Source organism: Octopus sinensis, linkage group LG8 (genome assembly GCF_006345805.1).
Source record: "Octopus sinensis linkage group LG8, ASM634580v1, whole genome shotgun sequence".
NCBI classification, from domain to species: domain Eukaryota; kingdom Metazoa; phylum Mollusca; class Cephalopoda; order Octopoda; family Octopodidae; genus Octopus; species Octopus sinensis.
The window spans coordinates 77255883-77271865 of record NC_043004.1 but is presented as its reverse complement, the minus strand read 5'-3'; the positions used below and the strand labels follow the sequence as shown (position 1 = coordinate 77271865).

General features: G+C 39.4%; 1 protein-coding gene across 4 annotated transcripts in view; it reads left to right on the top strand.

The window, feature by feature from the left end:
- The window catches only part of LOC115214946 (integrin beta-3), a 72041-nt gene that overhangs the window by 15729 nt on the left and 40329 nt on the right, over nt 1–15983 (top strand). For 3 of the 4 annotated variants that reach the window (XM_036505486.1, XM_036505488.1, XM_036505487.1), the window contains 4 exons: nt 6792–6854; nt 9222–9278; nt 10724–10774; nt 14952–15008. In XM_036505486.1, the coding sequence (XP_036361379.1) occupies nt 6792–6854; nt 9222–9278; nt 10724–10774; nt 14952–15008 (228 nt within the window). The remainder of the gene's footprint in view (nt 1–6791; nt 6855–9221; nt 9279–10723; nt 10775–14951; nt 15009–15983) is intronic. The other variant, XM_029784032.2, reaches the window with a different exon arrangement.

The window sequence follows — 15983 nt, the reverse complement described above, 5'->3', positions numbered from 1 at the left end:
TCTATCTATCTATCTATCTATCTATCTATCTATCTATCTATCTATCTATCTATCTATCTATCTATCTATCTATCTATCTATCTATCTATCTATCTATCTATCTATCTGACTGACTGACTGACTGACTGACTAGCATATCCTATTTGATTAATGATTAAGGGCGAATGGCACCGCGAGTGTCGCGTTGCTCTCAAGCAACTCTGCCGTCCTGGGTCGACCTTAAGTGACTTCAACACAACCAAAGCATTCTATAGGGGTTTAGTGGAGGGGAGGTACGACGACGAGCTCGGGGCGAACCTGGACGTCGACGAGGAGTACCTGACCCGCCTGTTCGGGCGACTTTCGGGCCAGGGCCCATGGACAACTTCCAGAGATCCCTGGCCTGGCAGTGCTACCGAGAAGCGCTACCCGTTCGGGATAAGCTCTACAGACACGGCTCGAGAAACACGGGGCCGACCTGCCCGAGATGCGGTCAGAGCGACGAAACCGTTCTGCACGCACTCGTTCAGTGTCCAACAATTTCCGACCTGTGGGCTTATGTCGAACAACTGCTGTCACGTGTGGGACGAGTCGGTTTATCAGCTGAGTCTATCGTCAATATTGTCACGCCTCCTTCCTTCAAACGGGAAGGAAGAGCTATTTTCATCATCCTTGTGGCTATGGCGAAAGAATGTATCTGGTGGACGCGTCTGAAAGGATTGGAGACAAACACTTTCCTCTCTGGTCAATCTCTCATCAACTTCTTCAAGTACCACTTGAAAAGGAAAGTGAGAGTAGAGAGGCAAGTTTTGTCTAGCGAATGTTTTAAAAAAAGATGGGTGAATGTAGCAAGAATGGCACGTATGAATGACGAAGCCACCTTGAGCATAGTCCTATGAACCCAGAAATCGAAAACAGAGAGTTGCTTATTTGCAAAAAAAAAAAAAAAAAAAGAAATATAAAATGTGACTTCATTGACCGAGGTTACCGTGGTCTTTTCCGTAGGCTTTTCTTTCCACGGGTAAACCTCACCTGTCCTCCCCTTTACACTTCATATTGACATTTCTGTGATAACGATCCCTATTGATCAATTTTTTTTTCCTCTCCCCCCCTTTTTTTTTTTTTTTTTTTTAACCCCCCTTTTTTTTGTCCTCTTTCTCTCCTTTTACGATCCCTTTTGATCGAAACTCCCCCTTCCTTTTTTTTTTTTTTTTTTTTTTTTTTTAAACCTTCAAAAGAAAAGCTCTACCTTGTAATTTGTTCTATCTGTGTGCAGCCCTGTGTGGCTAATAAAGAAACATATCTATCTATCTATCTATCTATCTATTTATCTATCTATCTATCTACTTACCTACCTGTCTGTCAGTCTGTCTATCTGTCTATCTATCTATTTATCTACCTACCTACCTACCTACCTACCTACCTACCTACCTACCTATCTATCTATCTATCTATCTATCTATCTATCTATCTATCTATCTATCTATCTAGCTATCTATCTGTCTGTCAAACTTTTTCTCCCCAACCTGCTGCCATGCTCGATCGCTAAATCCACAAGTTTTTTAATCTCTCTCTCTGTTTATTTTCTCTTATTCTTTTCTGTTGAAGAGCGTAGGCTCGAAACGTGAAAGACTTTCTCATTTTCCCGGGCGTCAGATTAATACACCTGCTTGTTGTTCATAGACCTGTCTTTCGTCATTTGTTTTTCTGCAATCTGTAATATATGTGACAATTATTCGGTTGCCATAATAAAACTCCGAGTTTCTGATGTCGGGGCGGAAATCTGCTCCGGCATCTCGTCAGTTATTAAAACAAACAAAAATGCCGAGATGGTGGAGCAGATTTCTACCCCGACATCCGAAACTCGGAGTTTTATTATGGTAACCGAATAATTGTCACATCCTCTATTTACATAATATTGAGGTCTCATCTATCTATCTATCTATCTGACCCTACCATCACCAAACTACAACGCATTCTCTTTCGCTTCTTGTGGAAAGGATGCGTCCCGATGGTCAGGCGATCCATTTGCTGTCAACACCCGTTAAAAGGAGGGCTGGGCATGCCGTGGTTGATGATGCGCAGACACGCGCTGAGACTGCGACATCTCTGGCTCTATGTAGACGACGGTGAACAGGTGTGGTCGCCGTTTGTGAGGCACGCTTTCCCGCAGCTCGTCTCCATGACCGAACTGCAGTCGTGGATCAAAAAGAGGCCGAGGAGGGCGAATGGCACCGCGAGTATCGCGTTGCTCTCAAGCAACTCTGCCGTCCTGGGTCGACCTTGAGTGACTTCAACACACACCAAAGCATTCTATAGGGGTTTAGTGGAGGGGAGGTACGACGACGAGCTCGGGGCGAACCTGGACGTCGACGAGGAGTACCTGACCCGCCTGTTCGGGCGACTTTCGGGCCAGGGCCCATGGACAACTTCCAGAGATCCCTGGCCTGGCAGTGCTACCGAGAAGCGCTACCCGTTCGGGATAAGCTCTACAGACACGGCTCGAGAAACACGGGGCCGACCTGCCCGAGATGCGGTCAGAGCGACGAAACCGTTCTGCACGCACTCGTTCAGTGTCCAACAATTTCCGACCTGTGGGCTTATGTCGAACAACTGCTGTCACGTGTGGGACGAGTCGGTTTATCAGCTGAGTCTATCGTCAATATTGTCACGCCTCCTTCCTTCAAACGGGAAGGAAGAGCTATTTTCATCATCCTTGTGGCTATGGCGAAAGAATGTATCTGGTGGACGCGTCTGAAAGGATTGGAGACAAACACTTTCCTCTCTGGTCAATCTCTCATCAACTTCTTCAAGTACCACTTGAAAAGGAAGTGAGAGTAGAGAGGCAAGTTTTGTCTAGCGAATGTTTTAAAAAAAGATGGGTGAATGTAGCAAGAATGGCACGTATGAATGACGAAGCCACCTTGAGCATAGTCCTATGAACCCAGAAATCGAAAACAGAGAGTTGCTTATTTGCAAAAAAAAAAAAAAAAAAAAAGAAATATAAAATGTGACTTCATTGACCGAGGTTACCGTGGTCTTTTCCGTAGGCTTTTCTTTCCACGGGTAAACCTCACCTGTCCTCCCCTTTACACTTCATATTGACATTTCTGTGATAACGATCCCTATTGATCAATTTTTTTTTTCCTCTCCCCCTTTTTTTATTTTTTTTTTTTAACCCCCTTTTTTTTGTCCTCTTTCTCTCCTTTTACGATCCCTTTTGATCGAAACTCCCCCTTCCTTTTTTTTTTTTTTTTTTTTTTTTTAAACCTTCAAAAGAAAAGCTCTACCTTGTAATTTGTTCTATCTGTGTGCAGCCCTGTGTGGCTAATAAAGAAACATATCTATCTATCTATCTATCTATCTATTTATCTATCTATCTATCTACTTACCTACCTGTCTGTCAGTCTGTCTATCTGTCTATCTATCTATTTATCTACCTACATACATACCTACCTACCTACCTACCTACCTACCTATCTATCTATCTATCTATCTATCTATCTATCTATCTATCTATCTATCTATCTATCTATCTATCTAGCTATCTATCTGTCTGTCAAACTTTTTCTCCCCAACCTGCTGCCATGCTCGATCGCTAAATCCACAAGTTTTTTAATCTCTCTCTCTGTTTATTTTCTCTTATTCTTTTCTGTTGAAGAGCGTAGGCTCGAAACGTGAAAGACTTTCTCATTTTCCCGGGCGTCAGATTAATACACCTGCTTGTTGTTCATAGACCTGTCTTTCGTCATTTGTTTTTCTGCAATCTGTAATATAATGTGACAATTATTCGGTTGCCATAATAAAACTCCGAGTTTCTGATGTCGGGGCGGAAATCTGCTCCGGCATCTCGTCAGTTATTAAAACAAACAAAAATGCCGAGATGGTGGAGCAGATTTCTACCCCGACATCCGAAACTCGGAGTTTTATTATGGTAACCGAATAATTGTCACATCCTCTATTTACATAATATTGAGGTCTCATCTATCTATCTATCTATCTGACCCTACCATCACCAAACTACAACGCATTCTCTTTCGCTTCTTGTGGAAAGGATGCGTCCCGATGGTCAGGCGATCCATTTGCTGTCAACACCCGTTAAAAGGAGGGCTGGGCATGCCGTGGTTGATGATGCGCAGACACGCGCTGAGACTGCGACATCTCTGGCTCTATGTAGACGACGGTGAACAGGTGTGGTCGCCGTTTGTGAGGCACGCTTTCCCGCAGCTCGTCTCCATGACCGAACTGCAGTCGTGGATCAAAAAGAGGCCGAGGAAGGGCGAATGGCACCGCGAGTATCGCGTTGCTCTCAAGCAACTCTGCCGTCCTGGGTCGACCTTGAGTGACTTCAACACAACCAAAGCATTCTATAGGGGTTTAGTGGAGGGAAGGTACGACGACGAGCTCGGGGCGAACCTGGACGTCGACGAGGAGTACCTGACCCGCCTGTTCAGGGCGACTTTCGGGCCAGGGCCCATGGACAACTTCCAGAGATCCCTGGCCTGGCAGTGCTACCGAGAAGCGCTACCCGTTCGGGATAAGCTCTACAGACACGGCTCGAGAAACACGGGGCCGACCTGCCCGAGATGCGGTCAGAGCGACGAAACCGTTCTGCACGCACTCGTGCAGTGTCCAACAATTTCCGACCTGTGGGCTTATGTCGAACAACTGCTGTCACGTGTGGGACGAGTCGGTTTATCAGCTGAGTCTATCGTCAATATTGTCACGCCTCCTTCCTTCAAACGGGAAGGAAGAGCTATTTTCATCATCCTTGTGGCTATGGCGAAAGAATGTATCTGGTGGATGCGTCTGAAAGGATTGGAGACAAACACTTTCCTCTCTGGTCAATCTCTCATCAACTTCTTCAAGTACCACTTGAAAAGGAAAGTGAGAGTAGAGAGGCAAGTTTTGTCTAGCGAATGTTTTAAAAGAAGATGGGTGAATGTAGCAAGAATGGCACGTATAAATGACGAAGTCACCTTGAGCATGATCCTATGAACCCAGAAATTGAAAACAGAGAGTTGCTTATTCGCAAAAAAAAAAAAAAGAAATATAACATGTGACTCCATTGACCGAGGTTACCGTGGTCTTTTCCGTAGGCTTTTCTTTCCACGGGTAAACCTCACCTGTCCTCCCCTTTACACTTCATATTGACATTTCTGTGATAACGATCCCTATTGATCAACAATTTTTTTTTCCCTCTCCCCCTTTTTTTTTAACCCCCCTTTTTTTGTCCTCTTTCTTTCCTTTTACGATCCCTTTTGATCGAAACTCCCCCTTCCTTTTTTTTGTGTTTTTTTTTTTTAAACCTTCAAAAGAAAAGCTCTACCTTGTAATTTGTTCTATCTGTGTGCAGCCCTGTGTGGCTAATAAAGAAACATATCTATCTATCTATCTATCTATCTATCTATCTATCTATCTATCTATCTATCTATCTATCTATCTATCTATCTAATCTATCTATCTATCTATCTATCTATCTATCATTAATATATCAGGGTAATAAAGATTTTAGAAATTTTTACTACCAGTGGCCTAGTGTATAGAAAAATTAGTCAATAGACTATATATTATTCATATAAAATACAGTGTACATTTAAGTACATTAAAAGGTTTCCACCATAGGAATCCTTTGGGATTCAAACATAGGAATCCGGTGGATTTGAAAAAAAATTAAAGTGTATAAGCAAGAGGCGCATGCTGGATTGGCCTCGTTGCTTATATATTTAATCTTGGCGTCCCTGTTGATGAAGACTTCGCCTGATAAATTATTTTATTTACTAAAATAAGCCAGAAACCATGGTCTAGGAAAGAGATGGTAAATGTTTTTATTTTTCAATCCCTTCGAGAATTTATCCCTAATTAGTGGTTTGGACTTTAGCTGTTCTTTCTAGCCTAAATGATTCCTATGATAGAAACTTCTTAATGTGTTTCAATGTACACTGTATTTTATATGAAGTATATATATATATATTTATATAGGGAGAGTTTATGAAAAACAAAACAAAACAAAAGACGAAGACAGGTGGTGTACAACACAAACAGATGTATTAGTATAACGCTCAGGAATAGAAAAAATCTTTTACGTTTCGAGCCTACGCTCTTCTACAGAAAGGGACACAGAAAAAACAAGGAGAGAAAAAATATGTGTAGTGGCTAACGATCTATATCTCTCTCTCTTTCTCTCTCTCTATATATATGTATATGTATATATCTGTATGCGGTGTATGTAAGTGTATGTGTATAAAGCTAAGACAAATAAAAATGGGTATTTAAAAAATCCTAGAAGTTAAAATGATGACTTTTCGAAAGAAACAGGACTTAATCTACATGAGAAGGGGAAATAATAGAATCCAGTATTTCCGTTAACTCGTTGTCCGAAGTCAAGAGGACAACTGTTGATATGTGCATTTTCATGAATAGGCGGCATCAGCCTAGCAGCCATCCTTCTTTCATCGCAGTGTTCTTTCTCTTTCTCTCTCTCTCACACACACACACACACACACACAGACACACACACACACACACACACACACACACACACACACACACACACACAGACACACACACACACACACACGCTCTCTCTCTCTCTCTCTCTCTCTCTCTCTCTCTTTCACACACACTCATTGATACATATACACACTCTGAGCATAGTGTTCAGAGACAACTTTCGAGACAGCATGCAAAGAAACAGTTTTATTCACCTCTTGCCTTGGATTATCAGATTTTCAGAAATTATAGTCACGTTGTCTTTATAGTTAAGTTATCTACATTGTCATTTTCATAATTTCCATGTAATTATTTTACAGATAAAGCAACTTCCGAGTCAGCAGTTGTGTCTGTTTCAGTCAAAGAAAATTCGACACACCAACGTAAGTTCTGTTCTCTCTATCTTCAATAGAAACCACATTAACCTTTGACTAAACAATCATCTTTTTATTGGCTTCAGATGATTTTAATTACTTCTTCAATCAATTTTTATTTATTTCTCTTTATTCTGATGAAGAAAACTTGAAACTAATTTGTTAAATTCAATGACACTCCAATCTCACATAATAATTGATCGTTATGGTAAGCAGAACAGCAAGAAACATATATGGAAGTATTAGTGTAACCTTCACACACACACACACACGCACACACACACACACACACACACACACACACACACACACACACACACACACACACACACACACACACACACACACACACACACACAAAATATAGCTAAGTGGTAGAGTTGTTTGTGCGTGGAAGAGAATGGCTTACAGTTCAAATTCGTGATATTAATTTCTACTTTCGTTCTTGCGGGATCGATAAATGAATTACCAGCCCCGTATTGGACTCTATTCTTTTCTCTTTCCCTTTTGTCCTGTAGGGTTTAGACGACCACACGTAAGGAGTTGGCGACAAATGTCCCCTTTAGAACGCCGCACGGTCGTTCCCTAGCATAAGAGATGCCAGATACATAATATAACATACGGTGCCAAAGGAGTAAATGAATGAGGACAACAAACCGTTCTACTGTTTGAGAGAGAAAAGGACTTTATTCACAATGTGTACAGAGAGAGAGAGAGAGTGTGTGAGTGCTAGCGAAGTGTTGTGTATGAATGCGTGCGACAAGTATTTGTGTCTGTGTGTTCGTGTGTGTGACAGAAGGTACAGACAAAAGGTGAATGCACATAAACGGAAATACAGAGCATAGGATAAGTCTCAGCATATTGACTTAAGACAGAGTTAGTTTACCAGTTCACGAGGTACACGGTAGTAAGAGTTCTATAACAAGATGTTAGCGGTTCACGTGGCAGAGCCGGTTACTACGCTTGTAGAGGTTGGGGCTATCATGCCGTGCCGAGTCTCTTGATATAGATAGTTCTTTCAGATATACTGCAACTGTTTTCCGTGGTGAAAGATTCACACTAACAGCGCGAGTTAAACTTGGTCGGTGTTGGTGTGTACATGTTGTTGAAGTCGACGGTGGAGACGGCATGAAGATGAAGTACGACGATGGTGATAACGGCGGCGGAGGTTGAGAATGTCCTACGGTGCGGGCGTACATTAGTGTCGTAGTGGCTGAAGCTGGAGCATGGCAGGTAGGCTGGTCGTTTGTAGCTGGAACTGGAACATGGCTGAGTAGCTCTGTGGTCAGTGACTAGACCTTAAAAGGTCTAAAGCCGAAAGACCTAAGAATAATGAAAACAAGCGCCTTATAAAGAGTTAAGGTGGCTCAAATGAAGCACGCCTTATACGAAGGCCGTGATTGGTTAGCTGTACACTCTGGCGCGAAATAAGTCGAGTGACAGACCACGCCAGCTGCCAACCAATCAGATCAGTGGACACAACAGGGTCAAACTAGCCAAAGATGGATGTAATCTCAAACGAGATCATTCTTATTGTGTCTCTCAAACAATGAGGATATCAATATTGCATTATGAGTACACTCAGCTTATTACATATCTATTTTGGGTGTAGGAATTCAACTGATTCAAAAACATAAGGCCTATAGTCGAAATCGACGAAGGATGCAGCAAACTTCACAAATTATAGTGTATGAATGCAGTTCTTGTACTACTTTAATAAACTACAGGGGTTTCAAAGTGTTAACACACTTATATACAATACTCTCAAACACTCGCACACATACACACACAAATGTATGCACACATGTCACACATAAACACTGAATTCAGTTATTGCATATATTTGTTATTTTTTTTAGCAGATGACTTGTTTTACTTTCAAGTCTATATTTTATTAACTGTGCAAGTTTACATTGAATATATATATAGCATTATATATTCGAGTAGTCTCGGAGATAATGGATGGGAAACTACAAGGCCTTACCGGACTCCGACCGATTAGGAAATCGGCTGCGAATGATCCATGAATCTTTTTTTTTTATATTCATATATAAAAAATATTCTTGGAATATTTTTTGTACGACGTCAATATGTGTTTCTTTCTCTTTTTTTTTGCCTCACTTTTACCTTCCTCCTACTTTTTTTCTCTCTCTTTCCCTCCCTAATACTTTAAGTCTTTCTTCATGCTGGACCACTCACCAGACTGTAGATAAACTGTTTTTACTTCATATTTTTATGAATTTTTACTGATATTTGATGAGAAACATCGCAACCGGTAATATTTACATAATATATAGATCAATATTCAACGCATTTGTATACGCATGCAACTATGAACATTAATGCTTCTATATATATATTTAAAAATAAATTTAGCAACAACCAAATTAACAACGATGCCTCTGAAAAACACCGAAGCTGAGTTCAGTGGAAGTAAGTGAAAATAAAACTATAATAATTGTCCTTTATATTTAAAATGATAGACGTCTCGTTCTTCAGATCTGATACATTAAACAGGAGAAAATTTCATGAACTGTCAAATTAAGATCTGCCCAGTATTCTATAATAGCTAAAACTTCTGGATGTTAAAGACGGCAGAGTATAGAACTGTACTGAGTACAAATCTGATTGCGACTTGGTCCAAGTACTAACCAAGTACTGAGCTAGGTTTTATCGACTAAACGCTCCCAGGAATATTGTGACTCTACAAGAATTATAACAGCTAAAGGAGATGAATTCTTTGTAATGAGTGAGGACGAGACAAAACCCTTTCCTATATTCATTTATAATTCGACTTCACATACCTCAGAGACGACGACAAAATAATGATGAGCGTATACTGCAGCTATTTCAATCGACTTACACCCTCCTCATAGTCTATATGGCATTTCGCTAATATAGATTACATCAATATGTCGAGAAAGAATCCTATTGTTTTTCTCGACATGGCAACATGAATTTAACGAATATTTTTACTTAACAAAACCCATTTGTTTTATCATCCAAAATTCATTAATTCTCCCATTACTTATGATTTATTATTGAGTGAGAGAGCAGTGCATGCCATCAAGGTGACACTGGGGTAAAATATACGAAGCCCAATATACCCATCATGACTACCCGTCTGATAAAGGTACACCAGGCACATGCATCACAACCATATGTACGTGACATGGTGATCTCATATCAAGATAGACAGCACATGACCTTGCAGGTGGGGCCCAGTTAGAATTTTCTTTTGGTCGAGTAATCCATCCCGCTGAAATGGTCCCTGAATAAGGGTTGTGTAAGGATGTTGAAAGAACCACCCATGTTTCCAGAGGTGAATTATTCAAACCCCAAAGAATCCCTCTCAACACATGGCTATGATGTTCCCCCACTACTTCTGCTCGTGATCAGCGATGCACATATCGTCAGCCACTAAGGGACATGCTCAACTGATTATGGTCAAACAACTGACAAGCAAATCTGTGGTAATGAGCAGAATATTATTTGCTGTAGCCCATCTTTTTATACCAAGACAAAACAATGTACATGATAACACTTCCAATCAGTTAAGATCAGAAGCCATGAGAGCCACTACCTGGTACTACATCAAGGCATAGAGCCATCGCCTGGTACTGCATGAAGGTATATCATCATCATCTTCATCATCATCATCGTCGTCGTCATCGTCGTCGTCGCCGCCGTCGCCGCCGCCGTCGCCGCCGTCGCCGTCACCATCACCATCACCATCATCATCATCATCATCATCATCATCATCATCATCATTATTATTATTATTATTATTATTATTATTATTATTATTATTATTATATTATTATTATATTATTATTATTATTCAAAGAAACGTTGAATTGTAATGTTTGTTTTCACAGGTGGAAGTATATCTGACATGGTGTACGGGAATGAAACCTCCACGTTTCTATGTAAGTTTTGTTAATATGATAATACCTAAAAATGGACATATGACAAACTATTTTAGACGCATAGTGTAGCAAATATGTATCAACATTTTAATTTCCAATTCCAACTGTTTTCGAGTATTCACTGTGACAACCCTAGAAGATTCGAAGAACTGAAAAATATTTAGTCATTGAATAATAAAACAAACAAAATAAACTACATACATAATACATACACATATACACGCATAAACGCAAACACCCTACCACACACATTCATTGCTCCATATCGCTAAATATGCAGGTTAAGTCATACCTCTAACTTAAAAGCTGTCTTCATCAAATGAGATAAGCTGACAGCAGTACAATCCATAATGGACATGAAATCAATTGAGAACTTCTAAAAATTCCAGAATCAAATGTCTAAGAACCTCTATCACACTAAAATCAGTGTACGGATAAACATCATAAACAAATAACAAACTCCATTATTAAAGTTTATAAGCATCTAAGCAGCCATACCTACCAATATATAGTATTCACTCTATTATATATGCTTAGAAACATATTCAGATAAGGAATAAACTGAAGAAAACCAGGAATTCCTTCTTCAGCTGTTTAACAGATATCAACCAGGTCTCGAACATCTAGGTGCGATTGCTCCTTCGGTCAGTATCAAATAACCTCAGGAACATATAATCTAACGCTGACTGGGAATATAAAAGCTTAATACTTTTCACTGGATTATAATTAAGTGAACCACCAACGACTGGATTACACTGTAACATAAAATCCATTTAAATAAATTACAAAATCAATAATTATTCAAGTTAACAATAAATAACGTCTATGAAGAATGAACTAAGGAAAATTACTTATATAGGGATATCTAACTAATAAACATAGATACATTAAAACCACGAATACTGCCATGTACCACGAACATCCAGCCATGAGTACTTACTGTCAGATGTACACATTATAAACCAAATATGACTATTGACTGAATTACAACCTCCAGTAAAAAAAAACAAAAACAAAAAAACAAAACAAAAGGTACAATTCAAAGACCCACCCTTAATAACTTATAACATGAAATCGAATTACTAAATAATTTAATAATCTCAATTAAATTAAAATTTATATAGGTGTGGTTGTGAGGTAAGAAGCTTAATTTCCAACCACATAAGTTCGGTCAAGTCCGGTCTTCTACCAACGAAAACCTTGTGAATGGATTTGGTAGACGGAAACTGAAAGAAGCCTGTCGTATATCTATCTATCTATCTATCTATCTATCTATCTATCTATCTATCTATCTATCTATCTATCTATCTATCTATCTATCTATCTGTCTGTCTGTCTGTCGTCTGTCTGTCTGTCTGTCTGTCTGTCTATCCATCTATTTGTGAGTGTGTGTGCATATGTGTGTGTGTACGTGTGTCTTTGTGTATGTGTTTGTCTTTCACCACCGCTTGAAAACCGGTGTTGGCGTGCTTACCAAACTCAGCGGTTCGGTAATAGAGACCGATAGAATAAGTACCCGTCTTTACATACGAATAAGTACTTGGGTCGACTCGTTCGACTAAAATTCTCGAAGGCGGTGCCCCAGCATGGCAGCAGTCTAATGACGAACAAGTAAAAGATAAATATTTCTATTCACTGGGAAACCTATTCTGTCTGTCTACTTTCTATTCGTGTTATGGCCAAAAAAGGCCGGAGTCAACCTGGATGCAGCGGAAGTGGCAATAATCATCCTATGAATGAGACAAAATATGTATTGACCACTCAAGATCATTCTTTCTCACTCTTACACTTATGCAGTGAATGTAAGTAGAACTATTCGGCCGCAAAGACACTCCGTAGCGAATTCTATAATTCCACTTATTTTATCGTACGTAATATTGAAATCGCGCTCGGATTAAAAAGTAACATTATTCTTTATTCAGTCAAATATCATTATGTACATCCCTATCACGCTTAAAATTTTAATATTATCCTTTAATACTACAAACGTTTTTGTAGTAATCATTTACTTAATCAAAATCTTAGTATTTAAGCTTTGTGTTCACTTTCCATACTTCTTATATGACACCAACTTCTATCGCTTTAAACTTTCAATTCGTCTGCGAGCTGAACATAAGAAATATTTCCACATTTACTCAAAATTTAATTATGTATACTCTTTACTCTCTTTTTTTTTTTACTCTTTTTACTTGTTTCAGTCATTTGACTGCGGCCATGCTGGAACACCGCCTTTAGTCGAGCAACTCGACCCCGAGACTTATTCTTTGTAAGCCCAGTACTTATTCTATCGGTCTCTTTTGCCGAACCGCTAAGTGACATGGACGTAAACACACCAGCATCGGTTGTCAAGCAATGCTAGGGGGACAAACACACACACATACATACATATACATATATACGACAGGCTTCTTTCAGTTTCCGTCTACCAAATCCACTCACAAGGCATTGGTCGGCCCGAGGCTATAGCAGAAGACACTTGCCCAAGATGCCACGCAGTGGGACTGAACCCGGAACCATGTGGTTGGTTAGCAAGCTACTTACCACACAGCCACTCCTGCGCCTAGATTTGTCTAGATTATCTAGATAGGCGCAGGAGTGGCTGTGTGGTAAGTAGCTTGTTTACCAACCACATGGTTCCGGGTTCAGTCCCACTGCGTGGCATCTTGGGCAAGTGTCTTCTGCTATAGCCCCGGGCCGACCTTGTGAGTGGATTTGGTAGACGGAAACTGAAAGAAGCCCGTCGTATATATGTATGTATATATATATATATATGCGTGTGTGTGTTTGTGTGTCTGTGTTTGTCCCCCTAGCATTGCTTGACAACCGATGCTGGTGTGTTTATGTCCCCGTTACTTAGCGGTTCGGCAAAAGAGACCGATAAAATAAGTACTGGGCTTACAAAAGAATAAGTCCCGGGGTCGAGTTGCTCGACTGAAGGCGGTGCTCCAGCATGGCCGCAGTCAAATGACTGAAACAAGTAAAAGAGTAAAGAGTAAGAGTATATGTCTAGATTTCCCTTAAATTTCTTACCTCATTTTAAAACCCTGTATAACCATTCGCATAACCAAACTGTTACTCATTTGTATAATTAATTTCGAGCTAGGCCTTTTACTCAGCATCAAACTAACACTAGGATTCCAGTAAATGGAATTACAATGTCGAGCAAAATTCATCTTATAATGTTCAATGTACCATCAACGAAAATAACTATTCCTTTGTTCGTACTCCAAGTAGCCTCTGCTATAAATCTACTTTTATACGGTGGTATTTGTAGTTTCGTTAACCTCAAAAAGCATGTACATGTGAGTATTTCGATAAATGCAGGGTCAAGGGGCATCATTAATGGGCTATATGCAATTAGCGCATGAGGTGGTCGTAATCCAACCTTTTATACATATACATATGTACAGACACATGTGGACACTGATAAAAGATCGGATTACGGCCAACTCTTACCCTCACCACAACCGAACAATGGCGTCTTTCTCGAATTTTCCATTGTAACTAACAAATCATTATGAACATTGCATAAGAATGGCAGAGAGCAAGTTCAAGGAATGATACACTAACCACATTAATTCTTTTTGGCAAATCAATAAGAAAATCATAGCCAACTAGCAGCTGAAAGAGAATGTCACAACATGGAAATATGATAAAAAATGCTGTAACGCAGCAATCCGTTCATAAACAGTGCAAGGAAAGACACAACGACAAAGAACATTATATTGAGCAGCATTAAGTGCTGTTCAATATAATGTTGACCCCTAATAATAGAAATTAGCTCCAGGATCTGGCACTACCCAACAAGCAAATTAAATCTCGTAATTTACATTATACATAGCAGGAAGTAAACACTTTGGAAATCGTAGAATTCTCGTAGGAAAATTCTGTAACTATTTGGAGAAACTCTGATTTACCAGTCTTGGAGAGTATATAGTTGACACACGCCCGCGCGCAGGCAGGCAGACACACACACGCGCGCGCGTGCGCAATCAGTTGGCAATTAAAATTATTTTAGAGATACTGATTCAGGAAAAATTCTTGAAGTTTGTACAGAAAAATCAAAACAAGACAATTAAGAGCAGCTAGGAACGTGTGTGTATGTGTGTGTATGTGTTTACATGTGTGCTTGTGTGTGATGTTCTCTTTGGTTCATATTTATTTTAATTTACTTTTACAGCAACGCAATGGTTCGGAGCATTCGTCAATAACAAAATTCACCCGACCACGGAATGTAAGTAGAAATGATTAATTTCTATTGTTGTTCTGTATGAAATAGTTACATATATACATAATAATAACAATGGCTTCTGATCTTAACTGATTGGAAGTGTTATCATGTACATTGTTTTGTCTTGGTTTAAAAGATGGGCTACAGCAAATATTCTGCTCAATAATGCCCTGATGCAGTGTCATAGGTGCCCTGCGAATGATAGCAAAAGGGGCTGATTGCTACCTAGCTCAGATACCAGGAAACCCCAAAATGGCATATCCTACGCAAAATACTTTCTATGTAATCTCAAGTTTTAAAACAAACATAATTTTCTTATGGTTTCTTAAACATTCACTAGTACAACACTATGTACAAAACCAAATATATGGCACCCTAGGCATGATAATAACATGAACTTCCAACTTGTTGTCTCTTGAGGTCTCTGGGTGAGACTTGGAGCCAACTTGTACAAATGTAAACCAAAAGTCAAACATAGAATAATAATAATAATAATAATAATAATAATAATAATAATAATAATAATAATAATAATAATAACATCGAAAAATACCTTAAGAATGAGAACCCAGGTTCGAAATTTCCCCAAGACACCTGATGACGGTTGGAGGGTATATCAACCGAAACGTTGTGTTAAAAACAAACAAAATGGTGGTACCCCAGCATGGCCACAGCTCATGAGCTGAAACTAAAAAATCAAAATCAAAAATCAAAGATGAGGACAAATATCCGTCAAATGCAAATAACGTAAATAAAGTATTAGATAGTTGAAAAGGACTGATAGGATGGTACCGTAGGCTGCAGGCAGCAAATCGGCCCCACGTGCAAGACTCCAGGGGTTCCAACAAAACCTGAGTTAATAATAATAATAATAATAATAATAATAATAATAATAATAATAATAATAATAATAATAATAACTGATTGGAAGTGTTATCATGTACATTGTTTTGTCTTGGTATAAAAGATGGGCTACAG